The sequence below is a fragment of the Pituophis catenifer genome, unplaced genomic scaffold (assembly GCF_029215685.1).
Source record: "Pituophis catenifer annectens isolate HBS135680 unplaced genomic scaffold, rPitCat1.0.hap2 SCAF_2, whole genome shotgun sequence".
Taxonomy (NCBI): Eukaryota; Metazoa; Chordata; class Lepidosauria; order Squamata; family Colubridae; genus Pituophis; species Pituophis catenifer.
The window spans coordinates 273,128,981-273,142,817 of NW_027256882.1; the positions used below are offsets into that span (position 1 = coordinate 273,128,981).

General features: G+C 40.0%; 1 protein-coding gene across 1 annotated transcript; it reads left to right on the forward strand.

Annotated features, from left to right (window-relative positions):
• Nucleotides 1–5,515: 5,515 nt before the first annotated feature.
• On the forward strand, nucleotides 5,516–13,810 carry SELENOP (selenoprotein P). The gene is given in 5 exon segments (XM_070938891.1): nucleotides 5,516–5,601; nucleotides 8,182–8,388; nucleotides 9,186–9,398; nucleotides 10,583–10,700; nucleotides 11,991–13,810. Coding segments are annotated over 4 exon segments (879 nt in total). The 5' UTR covers nucleotides 5,516–5,601; nucleotides 8,182–8,194; the 3' UTR covers nucleotides 12,345–13,810.
• Nucleotides 13,811–13,837: the final 27 nt, after the last annotated feature.

A 13,837-nucleotide genomic window follows, 5' to 3' on the forward strand; every position in this document is an offset into this window, starting at 1 on the left:
ATTCACACTCTCTCAGTCCAACTCTGAGCAAAATAGAAGGAGGAAGGAGTATTAGGGGCCACATTGAGTTATTTATTTAAAAAAAAAAATAAGAAAGGTGGCATTTGAAAATATCTAATCTAATAATTTTCTAATCTCAGAATCATTTTTAAGACTTTTGAAAATGCAGCATTAAAGATATAGCCCTTGTGCTATTTGGGTTAGGCACAGATGTACTGGGATGAAATGTAGAAGGACTGGCTTCCCACCCACAATGAGAAGAGGTGCCTGCAATTGAGGCAAAAAAAGGCAAAATAATGGTAGTGACTATGCAATCAAAATCCTGCCCCTTTTTCATGTCCCTGGAAGCCAGCTATATTCACAGATCTCAACCAATCCTTCCTCTTGACAACTGAGGGGGAAAACTAGTCATTTGAGTCATTCTAGCTCCCTGAACACCTTTGGAGAATGTTAAGAATGTTATCAGTTTCCACTTGACTTAAGTGATATTTGCTTCAAGGTAGGCACAATATCTTCTGGCAGCTGGAAGGGACCCAACAAGGTAATCTTAACCAACCCATAGCTGGCTGGTCATGTATTTGCTCAGCAAATACAAAATTGGTAAAGTGCAATGGCTTGGACTGTGTGACTGGCTTTATGGCTGATACGTAGACTATTCCTGGATGACTTGCTATGTTTCCATAATAATAATAATAATAATAATAATAATAATAATAATAATAATAATAACAACAACAACAACAACAACAACAACAACAACGAATATAGACAGATTGTCACTTGGAAGATAACACACCAGATATCACAGTTGTCAAAAACCGAAATGTACAATTTATTGATATTGCAGTACTAGGAGATGCCAAAGTCGAAGAAAAAGAACTGGGAAAACCCATGAAATATCGTGACCTGGCCATCGAAACTACACACTATGGATGAAACATGTAACAGTGATACCCATTGTCATCTGGGCACTTGGTACCAAGAATTTTATAAGATACATCAACAAATTGCAGCTTCCTGCAATAACACCAGCAGAACTGCAAAAAAATGCGCTACTTGGAATATCGTACATCTTAAGAAGGTACTTGGTTGATACCTAGGACGCTGGCAGCAACCCATATCAACCATTAGCACCAGTCAATGATATTTGTGATTCATTTTTGAATGTTCAGTTGACTGAGTTTCATGTTTAATGAATAAAGTAAATAATAACTACTTTATTGTCATTGTACATGTATACACAGTATATCCATACAACGAAATTCACTTAACACCCAAAGACCAGGTCCAACACACATAACAATCCCCAAACACACTCCCACCCACCACAAATTCCCCACCCCTAAACCACCCAAACATCCACACAAAGACCAAGTAATGCTGTCCAACAGCTCACTGATGGTGGCCCTTTAGCTCATTGTTGAGTAATATACTGTGGCAGAAGATAGTTAATCACCAATTATTTAGTGTGCTATGCAAGGCCAGCTTTTGAAGTTAGTTACAGGTATGTCAATCAATCACAGGTATGTCAATCAAACAATGCTCAATAAAAAGATTGGGGCTTATTTTCAATGCTGAAGAGATGTGTATTGTCACTTAGGCTTGAAAGCTGGATATAACCTGATACAAGCTAGGTTTAAACCTCATGCTGTCTATGCCCCCACAATGCTCTAAACACAGGTAAAAATCTAGAATATGCTTTCGTGATTCCAAGCCTGGTTATTGTAAACCTTATTTATTTGTTGCTTAGTGTGTGGTGCAAATCCAACTTGTTCAGTTAGTTTATTGTTACTATTATTATACAAACACAGAAAATAGGCTAATTCAGTCAGCAGGTTGTGTGGATGTGCTGTGAATGAAGCAGCTACTAAATCACCAAACTGCCAGCCATATTTATGTTGTGTGTTGTGCAAACCCAAAAAAGTACATGGAGTATGTCATGGTGTAATGAACCATGGTGTGTACCTTGTGCAATCCCTGCCATTTTTCAGTGTGTGTTATATCTGTTACTTAGTGAGCTACTGCCTTGTGTGCTTTCCGGGGCCTGAATTGTTGATCCGTGCGTCAATATTTGATTATGCCAATTGAGTTGTTCTTACAAAAAGCACATTTGCTGCAATTACAGTCATGAAAGCACTTAAGGGGGAGATTCTTTTAAAACAGAAGTTATATATTTACTTTTTTTTTTTTTAAAGTATATTTTGGGAGCTGCCAGCGGTCATTCTGCTTGGAAAGTTAATATTAAACTATCATGTCAGAACTTTCAACTGTACCTTGATTTCACTCTAAAAGCAGCCCTGTCTTTACCTCAAAGCAGTGTTTTTGAAAGTGGACTACATTTTGAAACATGTTTTGGTAAGTAGGTTTTGTTATCCAAAAAGAACACAACAAACAAGCCTTTAGAACAGTATTTCTCAACCTGGGTGATTTTAATATGTATGGCCTTCAGTTCCAAGAATTGTCCTGCTAACATGCTGGTAGCGGAATTCTGAGAGTTGACAACTTAAAGTTGCTCTCGTTGAGAAACACTGGAGCATATGTAAGTTACAGTCAGAATGGTCAAAGCAGAAATTTTGAAACAAGAAGCAGAAATGCACTAAGCAGCTGGAACAGGTTAACTGTAGTTAAACAATTTACTGATTAAACTAAGCTTTCCCCGCCTAATCAAGAGAGGAACTGCAAGTTATAGCCAATTTTATCAACATTCCGGCTTGCAAGTTTTCTCGAGGCTGTCAAACTTTCATGCAAAGCATAGTCAATCACAAAACTATACCACTGAAAAGTACCATTTGGAGCACTGACTCCAATACTCTTCTCCCCACAGGAATTTTCAAACATTCAGGACAGATGGCTCTGGTTAGCGAACCTACTCTTGAATCTGGCATTTTTATTAATTAAGCTCACCACTTCTCTTGATAAATGGATCTATTGTGGACTGGCTCTGACTGCTTTTCTAACATTTAGCCTTCCTGGAACCCCATCTATTATTCAACCTACTGGGAGAATAGACAACATAATCAGTTACATCCTTCTGGGTACCCAAAAGGTACAATCATGTCTCTTTCCATCTTTCCATCTTCTCAAGGCTAAGTATTTGCAGATCTTTCAACTTGTCTTCATGGGATGTAGTTTCCTTCCCTTGTCCTTCCTTGTTCTTCTTGGAGCACATCTAGTGGAGATCACTAGATCCCAGAGCAAGATCCATTTCTCAAGAACGGACCTGGACAATGCAGCATATAGTGGGTTCATTCCTTCCTGAGAACCAGAAATTATACATTTGTTGACACACCTTAAAACTGCATTTGTCTTCCCCACCCCCACATTGTATCACATATGCCAATTCATATTTGCTAATCACCAACATACATTGCAACACAAGCTTCCCCATCTGTTGCCCTCCAGTGATTCTGGATCACAGTATTATTCCCACAGGGAAGTTGCTGAATTATGGGAATTGGGTGCAACACATGGCGAGTTCCTAAATTTGGAAAAGCTTCTCTCTACCAGAAGAGCAATAACACAATATTAGCATCAGGAACTCATGCCTAGAAGCAACTGTTTACTCCTAGTTCTTGGGCCATTGCTAGTCATTATAATATATACATATTGTATACTGCTGAACATGCTAATAACATGAGTCACACATCATGCTATCACATTATTTATTTAAACATTCATCCAAAGGGGTTTTTATGGTTACATGAAGTTTATACAACACCAAACCAACTCCTTTATTGCCTAGCATATGAGCCCTTTTCAATTGGGAGGGACACATTTGCAATTTTAGACCATAATATGAGCATTAAAGCAAGAAGGATGGGGTCTTTTTGGGGGTGGAGTGTTCCTCCCATTTATGAAGTAGCTGCCAGGACAAGGCACCCGTTTCCAAAACAAGTGCTATACTTATTAAATTTATTTGCCGTCTATCTCACTTGAGGGGCTACTATAGGCAGCTTATGGAGTCGAATGGCTGAGCTGGATTGCTTCACGTGTTTAAAACAAATGTTTGAAATATAAACCGAGAGAGGCAGGGAGCTCTCTGGATAGCAAAAGGATGTCTTCAGGGGCCATGGTGCTCCTGGGCGCCAGGTTGGGGACTAGGGAGATGGTTACAGCCAGTCCTGGGACCCCATTTCTCCAACGCCGCTGAGCATTGGGGTTTATTCAGCGCAGGCTGCTGTACTGTAGCAGGAAATCTGTTTTTGGATACCAAAATGAGCAATGGAATCCCCCTCGAGGGAAAAAGTGCAGCAGGGGATAAAAGGAGACAAAAGATACCTTCCCTCTTTTTGCTCTGGCCAAGCATATCCAGAGTTGAAGTCCTCTCGCCTCTGACTTGGGACCTTGTGCGCAGCAAGGAAGATGCTTTGCTTTGGGCACCCAAAGGTGCTTTTTTTTTTTTTATTAAAAAGTTTTATAAGAAATACAAACATTTCCCCCCCACCCTTTCCCCCTCCCCCCTTCCCCCCCACCCCCCTCCCTAGACTTCCCAGAACAGGCACAGGGTATAGCATTCACAAACATAAAGCTAAGATATGCTAACAAATTATTGCATTCATATTCTCCCTAAATCTTTAACTCCTTATAACTCAAGAACTATAAACATAAACTACTTAAAAATATTTCATTCATAAGCTATATGAATCTTCTTGTTCGGATACTTTTTTTTGCATATAGTCAATCCATCTTCTCCATTCTGATATGTATCTTTCATTTGAATGATCTTTAAGATATGATGAAATTTTTGCCATCTCAGCCAAAGGTGCTTTTTCAAGAAGCAACTGGACTTTCTGGTTTTTTTTTTCCTCTTGAAGACATTTCATTTCTCATCCAAGAAGCTTCTTCAGCTCTGAAGTTTCTTAATCATAATCATAAGTTTATTTGTCAAGCATATATAAGATAACAGGTAAAAGTATAAACATAATTTGAATACATGAAAAGAGTAAGTAAAAAGGGAATATTAGGACAGGGACGGTAGGCACGCTGGTGCACTTATGCACGCCCCTTACAGACCTCTTAGGAATGGGGTGAGGTCAACAGTAGACAGTTTAAGGTTAACGTTTTGGGGGTTTGCGGAAGAAACCACAGAGTCAGGTAATGCATTCCAGGCATTGACCACTCTTGGCTGAGAAGGAAAACATCTTCAAGGAAAAAATAACCAGAAAGTCCAGTTGCCTCTTGAAAAAGAAAGAAAGAAAAAAAAGCACCTGGGACAACCCTGACCTGGATGACTGAGCATCTCCATAGACCAGAGGTCTTCAAACTTGGCAGCTTTAAGACTTGTGGACTTCAACTCCCAGAATTCTCCAGCCAGCATAGCTGGCTGGAGAATTCTGGGAATTGAAGTCCACAAGTCTTAAAGCTGCCAAGTTTGAAGACCTCTGCCATAGACTTTCGCTTTGGAGAGTCGCTGCTCTTCCCGGGGTCCTCACCCTCAACTCGGCCCAGGCTTTGGGTTTCTTGGGAAACGTCGCGAGAGTTGCCGAACTTTGAACGGTATCCAAACTCGGAGACAAACAACTCGAGGGGGGTATAAATACCAGCGAGCTGGGCGGGCGAGCGAGAGGCTCGCGAGCGGGGAGGATCCTCCTGAGGCGCGCGGTGAGTTTTCTTGGGCGCCCCTGGAAACGTTCGTGGAAGTTGCAGAAGGGGACTTTGGAAGGTCCATGATGAGCCGGGAGGGGGAAAGCGGGCTTTAAATGCATTACAAAAAAAACCCCCAAAAACCTATTTTCCTCCTTTTAAGACGCTGAGATCCACGCGCGCTTGCGAAAAATACGGTTTGGCTTGAACGCGCGTCCGTGAAAGTGCGCGGCTGTGCACCGACACGGTCCTAGGAAGCTTGGTTGGTTCAAGCGATTAAAGCGGGGAGTGGGGGGGTATTTTTTTTGGGGGGGGGTCGTTTGAAACAAAAAAAAAAATCCAAGTCTTCCAAAAAAAGAAAAAAATTCTCTAGCGAGGTTGCACGTAATACAAAATGAGTGCTTTGGGATGCGCAAGGCTGCTAACCTTAATTTCACGCAGGAGTAAAATCCGCGGAGCTCTGCGTGGCTGACTCCCCTCCTTCCTGTATAGAAAGGACTGCAGCCTCTGTGTGTGTGTGTGTGTGTGTGTGTATGAAGTAAAATTCCGATTGTGCCCTTTTACGAGCTCCGATGACACACTTCTCTAATACTGCCCTGCTCCTCTGTCAGATGCCTCTTCCCAATTTAGACGCGCGACCTGTGAGAGAATACTGGCTTTGTACTGGATGCAAACACAACTTTTCATGAAGTCAGGTTCTGATTAGAATTGGCAGACGAATAAACGGAAACGGAGAATGGCAATTCATTCAATATTGTGTAGATGGGCAGGATTGCATTGTCACCCATAGTACAGTGTGAATCATGTTAGTCTATGGCAGGGGTCTCCAACCTTGGCAACTCCATTCTGGGAGTTGAAGTCCTCCAGGCTTACAGTTGCCAAAGTTGGAGACCCCTGCCATAGACTAACATGATTCACATTGTACTATGGGTGACAATGCAATCCTGCCCATCTACACAATATTGAATGTATTGCCATTCTCCATTTCCATTTATTCGTCTGGCAATTCTAACTTCAACTCCCAGAATTCTGGGAATTGAAATCCTCCAGGCTTAAAGTTGCCAAAGTTGGAGATCCTTGGTCTATGGGAACCCAAAATTAGGAGTAGTCTTACAGTTGTCTTTTCAGACAAAAGTTGTTAGACTAAGCTACTAGACACCTCTTGATTTCTGGGTAGCTTCGTAGTTGAAGATCAGTTTAGATTAGAATAATGGAACCCATTACATTCTTTACATTACATTATGCAATGTTAAAGTGCAACGATGCAGTGATTTCTGAGTAAACAGATTCAAAGATCTTATTTTCATGACAAAGAGCCTTGGTGGCGCAGCAGACTAAAGTGCTATTAAGTAGCACCAGCTGCCTGCAATTACTGCAAGTTCAAATCTCACCAGGCTCAAGGTTGACTCAGCCTTCCATCCTTTCGAGGTAGGTAAAATGACCCGGATTGTGGGGGCAATAAGATGACTTTGTATAAAAAAGAATACCGCTGGGGGGGGGGGGGCGAAAGCCCTACTAAGCAGGTATATACAAAAGTATGAAGGCTATTGCTTAACACATTGTAAGTTGCCATGAGTTTCCGGAGAAGGGCGGCATATAAATCGAACCAATAAATAAATAATAAATAAAGCTTTCTGTCTCTCATATGTTTTCAGTTTTCATCTGCCCCAAGCAACATGTCACTTTCCATGAGCCTAGTAACCGGGAAATGTGAAATTTTATAATTTATGTATGAATAGATTGAAGAAAAAAAAATACTTTTCATAGGTTTCAAACGTATTCTTCTTCCAATGGTAGACATAGTTGTGTAGAAAAATTATTTTAAAATAGGAAGTGCTTGGACACTTTGATTGATTAGATTTTTTTTATCCTGCCTTTATTACTTTATAAGTAACTCAAGGCAGTAAACATGCATACTACTCCTTCCTCCCCACAACAACCCTGTTGAGGTAGGATTGGGTTGAGCTGGCTTTCATGCCTTAGGAAGGACAGTCTCCTGGTTTCTAGACCAGCATTTTAATCACTGCACCAAATTGGCTTGGCAAATTAATTGTTTATGTGGTGTAGCTTTAATTTGTACCAGGCAATTTTAGAGAAGAGATGCCCCATGTTTTCAGACTCTGTTGGTACTGCTATTCTGAAAGAGTCAGGGCCCAGGGCAGACTGTGTGATATAGGTAGTCCTCAATTTATGACCACAATTGAGCCCAAACTTTCTGTTGTTAAGTGAGACATTTGTTAAGTGAGTTTTGCTCCATTTTATGACCTTTTTTGCCACAGATGTTAAGTGAATCATTGCAGTTGGTAAGTTAGTAACCCAGCTGTCAAGTGAATCTGGCTACCCCATTGACTTTGCTTGTCAAAAGGTTATCACATGACCTTGGGACACAGCAATGTTCATAAGTATGAATCAGTTGCGAAAGCATCTGGACTTTGTTCACGTAATCATGGGGTTGCTACAGAAGTTGTAACTCTTGAAAAATGTCACATTTTTTTCAGTGCCGTTGTAACTTTGAACAGTCACTAAATGAACTGTTGTAAGCCGAGGACTACCTGTAGTCTTTAGTTTTCTTCCTTAACTTGTTTCTCTGCTTTGCAGGCCACGTCCAACCATGTGGGCTGGGCTAGGACTAGCCCTGGTCCTCTGTCTCCTCCCAGGAGGAGGAGCAGAGCATCGGGGTCGTTGTAAAGAACCTCCAGAATGGAGCATCGGGGAAGAAAATCCCATGATGACCTCAAGAGGGTCAGTGACAGTGGTTGCTCTACTCCAGGCTAGCTGATACCTGTGCCTTTTGCAGGCTTCCAGGTAAGGTCCACCCAAATAGGCAAGTGCACATGAATGTATATCCTGTTGGGATCTGTTTCTTAAAGCAAGAGAAGTTTTTATTCAGCTTTGAGTGGGGAGAAAAAAAAATTCTGACACAATAGCTTTTGCTTGATTGCTAAAATTATTGCTTTACAGTTATTTTAGGCCTGAAACTGGCATTCTGGCTTTGTTAAACAACCCCATGTGACAATTTGTAAGAACAAAACATCTTGGTGACATAGTGGTTAGAATGCAGTATTGCAGGCTGCTTCTGCTGACTGCCGGCTGCCTGCAATTTGGCAGTTTGAATCTCACCAGGCTCAAGGTTGAATCAGCCTTCCATCCTTCCAAGGTTGGTAAAATGAGGGCCCAGATTGTTTGGGGTCAGTATGCTGACTCTGTAAACTGCTTAAGAGAGGGCTGGAAAACACTGTGAAGCGGTATATAAGTCTAGGTGCTATGGCTATTGCTATTGCCTTATTCAGTAATATTGACTCTTCATTTTTGAATTTAATCCCAAAGTGGTTTTTCTGAAAAATTAGTGACTGTACACCCTATTACATGTGACGTGTTTCTTAGGAATTGTTCCCAGGCTAACAGATTGGTTTGTTTTGTTTTTGGTCCAGGTGTATTAAAGCTGCTGTGACTTTTCAAATTCATTTGTACTGTTTGATTGTATAGTAGGACTCCTAATTCTGTAGTATTAAATAATTGTAGATAACGTGCCCCCCCCCCAAACAAATTCTGCTTTTCTAAAGAGAAGAAAATGAATGCATAAAATGTTATTTACTTATTAGACTTGAAGACCTGCAACTGAAGCTGGCAAGTAATGGATTGGTCAATATCTCCTTCATTGTGGTCAATCACCAAGGAGACCATTCCCAGCTGAAGTACCATCTTCTAAGAGAAAAGGTTTCAGAAGACATTCCTGTATACCAACAGAATGCAACGCAACCTGATGTCTGGGCTACTTTAAGAGGCAAAAAAGATGATTTCCTGATTTACGACAGGTCTGTTTTTTAAAACAAATCAAATGGATTAGAACTTCTTAGGTACTTCATATTTTGAAAGCACATGAGGCTTATTTGGATCAGATGGCACCCTAGAGTTTTGCATAAGAAGTTCTGTGCCTCTATCTGCACAATACATTCAGAGCAGGGGTGAAATGCTCCCGGTTCAGACCGGATCGCCTGATCCGGTAGCGAGTGATTTGGAGGACCGATAGCAAAAATCCCTGCACCCCCCATGCCCAGCTAAACTGCGCGATCATCAGAGGCTTTTTTTTTTACTTTTAAACACATTTTTTCTACAACCTCTTCGGCTGAAGAGGTTGTAGGAAAAATGCGTTTGAAAGTAAAAAAAAAGTTGGCCACGCCCACCCAGTCACATTATCCCCCCATGCCCACAGAACTGATAGTAACAAATTTTACATTTCACCACTGATTCAGAATATATAAAAGTAGTTTTCTTCATTCATTTGGCTCTGTGGGCTGGGTAGGTTCATATAAGATGTGAGAGTGGTTGTCTACTTCACTGTGATATGTGTTTGATTTGGTGAGTAAAGCATCAGGCTAAAAATGGGAAGATCATCTGTTCTAAACCTGCTTTGTCCATTAATAATTCAGGTGACCTTGGGCCAGTCACTTTCTCTTAGTCTTAGGTAGGAGGCAATGGCAAACCCCTTCCAAAAACATGCCAAAAAAACTGCAAGGATTTGTCCAGGCAGTTTTCAAAGTCAACATTGACTCCAAGGCACAAAAAATCCAAACCCACAAATAGTTTATTGTGCCCCGAAGTGGTTTATCTGGATCAGTTTATGCTACTTAAATGAATGAATTTCCTTACAAGTATTTGTGGTCCTTGCATACAAGTTCTTACTTTACATTTTCCTTCCCCTGGATTTGCTGCTTTTCCAACTAATGGGATTTGCAGGGAGATGCGTTCTTTCATATGAGCCCTTCCTTCCCTTCAAAACAGATAGCAGAAGACAAAGAATTAGGATTACTGTAATCCTGCTGCTACAGCAGTATTAGTATGACCCTAATCCACAATTTTCTTATAATATGCATACAATAGATTTGGGGAATCACTGCAGAAGACAAGAAACTTAAGTTGTTTTTTAGTTTTGTAAAAAACTCTTCTTCATAAATATGGTGATGCTTTGATATTAAGAACTGGGTCACTTTCTCCCTAGATGTGGTCGTCTGGTTTATCACCTTGAGTTACCTTATACTTTCCTGAGTTTTCCATATGTAGAGAAAGCTATTCAGATCGCCTATTGTGAAGACACTTGTGGAAATTGCTCATACACAGTATGTATTCATTTTTCCCTTTCACTGTTGTATAGCAGTATCTAGGAAAAAGAAAAACTGATTAAATGAACATTTAAAAATGTACAGAACCTATGACCATTGATTTCTTTTTCATAATTTCTAAGAATTGTATAACTTCTTAGCAAATAATTAAAAACTTTTCAAATGTTTTTATTCCAAAACAAAACAAATTGCTAGCTTTCTTCAAGAAAAAATAAAGAAAGATGGATAGCCAATGGTATCTTTTATTATGATTTATTAAGTCACAGTGGTTGAGTCAACAAAGAGAAGACTGAGGGGAGACATGATAGCAGTCTTCCAATACTTGAAAGGCTGTCACAGGAAAGAGAGTGTCAATTTATTCCTGATAGTAATCTTGAGGTAGGACAAGAAGCAATGGATAGAAGTTCATCAAAGGGACATCCAACCTGGAAATAAGGAGGAATTTCCTGATTGTCAGAATTATTAAACAGTGGGACAGTTTCCCTTCTGCAATTATGGGAGCTCCATTGCTGGAAGTTTTCAAGAAAAGAATGGGCAGCCATTTATCTGAGATGGTTTGAAGATTCTTGCCTTGGGCAGAGGGTTGGACTAGAAAACCTCCAAGATCCCTTACAACCCTATGATTCCATGAGTTCACATAACATGCTAAACTCAAATTCAGTTAGTATAAGATATGAAACCAGTTAAGGTATATATTACAGATCTGTACAGATCTCATTCTTCCTCTTTTATGCTTCATCTTCGAGGCATTTACTCTCCAGATGCTTAATTTAGAAAAAAACCCATTCCCGTAAATGCAGACCCATGAGCATTTCCCCAACTGCAAAATGATTGGATTGCCACTCCGCAACCAATTTGCCATTAAACTCAATGCTGTTCATGTATAAGATTTAGATCTTTGTAATTAACTAGTATTTTATACATTGTTTTTAATTCCTTGAGAAGGAAGCAAAGTAATGAAATAAATAATAAACCAACCAACATCAAATGGAACTAGGACTCTCACAGGTTTTGTATGGTCAGAGAATTATAACAAGATGGATATTTTCTAAAGTAAGAGTCTCATGCTGATCTAAGCATCAGGCATTTTAGAAATGACTTGGAAAAGAATAGTCATGAGAGAAGTTGAACACCTTGGGATGATTGTGATTTTAAGCAGAAATCCTAGGCTTAGTTACATTATTATTTTCTTTAAGTTGATTTTAACCTGATTTCTGCTTGCATTTTGTGTTGACATACTGTATGAGAACTGTTGAAATTCTGACCATGTTGTCTGAACTTTTTCAGACACCTGAAATTGAAGAAATATGTAAAAGAATCTCAGAGAATCCAGAAGAAAAGCAAACTGAGGCAACTTCTGCCCCACAGTTGTCTCCCACTAAGCATCCCCACCATCATCACCCTCATCATCATCCCCATCATCATCATCATCATCATGGACATCATCCCAAACGAGATCGGCCAGAAGTAAACAATCAGCATAGCAGCAGAGATCCTGCAGAAGCTGCCCTTCTGTCAGCAGCTGTAGACGTTCCTTTGCAAGGCGATAGGCTCTGACAAAGGGGGAGTGGCATCTGCAAGCGCCAATTAAGCTGAAACTGGCAGCTCTTGACAGGTTCCATCTCCAGTAGCTGATGCTGACACTGACGACACTTGTTGTTTGAAGATCAGCAAAGCACAACTTCCTGACATTGTCGTGGAGAGCTCCCATCTTCCTGAAGGTGACAAGGGCAGCTGTTGGCAGACAACGTGGCTGAGTCTTGACAGTGACGTCTGCCAACTGCTGCTTGACCGTTACCAGCAGCAAGAAGGGGCGAAACCTGACAATGAGCAGGGCTGGACAACTGAGCCTGAGGAACAATCTAAACATCTATGGAAGATTGCAGACTTTGGAATGCATTCCATAATAATTTGAAATTGGTCCTACTATTTCTAAAGTATTTGGAAACCCTTGCCGTAGGTGGCTGAAGGGCATTAAAGCAGAGGAATGCATTCCAGCAGTAATCTTCCTGGCACATATACCATTATGTAAATTATTGGGGAAGAAAAAACAACCTTTACACCTGCCAGTAAAGCAAGAGTTCTTGGATTTCGGCTGTATTTGTTTAGGTGTAGTCATGTGCTGTGATTTCACTGATACAGAATACAGTCCTTGTCATCTGATTTTGCCTTAAATAGTAAGAACAAAACTTTCCCATAATGATATGGAGTTGTTTCTCAGTGCCAGTTCCAAGTGTCTGTGGTGTTCATTAGCTTTTCTTTTTGGTTTCCTCTTCTACCATTCTGTTTGCATTCATGAAAACGGGAGCTAAAACTATGACCTAGGGGCTTCTGTTGGATACGGAGCAAATAAGAACAGGAGAGGATAAGGAAAGATTTGCTAACTATGTTTTACAATTATGGGTTAAAACCAAGTGAGTGAATAAATGAAAATGTTTTTCTCCAAAACTCTAAAGTCATTTAAGATAATTGTACAGAATTCTGTGCGTAGTATTCCAACCAGATATTTTCACCAAGAAGTCTACAGAATTCACTACTCTTGACATCAGATTTTATGTTATGAAGTGTGAGTCCTATAACAAGACCTATTAAAATCAATTTCTGTGTTTCTGAAACTGTTCACTCTTATAGTTTGTTTCGAATTTGGAATAACAGTCTATAAAAACATGAAGTGAGAGTGATGGGATGAAACAAATAGTAATTTCATTGAAGGATAAGCATAAGTATCTGGTAATAAAATTTGAGACTTAACACTTAACCATCATTTCTGCTAACCAGTGATGTGGACAATCTTTTGTAAGTGATGAAGCATGTTTATATAATGTCTATCTTTATGTACCAAAATAGTCTTGTTGTTTCTGAAATTTCTGAAATTAACTGAATTTTTGCAAGTTCTAGAGAGGAAAGAAAATGTTGAACAGAGGGAAACTCTTTAGATTGTGTTTGCCATAGTTCATGATGGTTTGGTAGGGAAATCATACCCCTATAAAACCTGAATTATTTTATGGTGAATGCTTACAAGAGGGAAAGTAGTTCAGTATACACAACTGGAGATCTTGCAAATGGACAAACCATGTTTTAATAAATGAAAATATATTTGAATTCAATGTGTGTCGCCCATTCAGTTCTGTCTC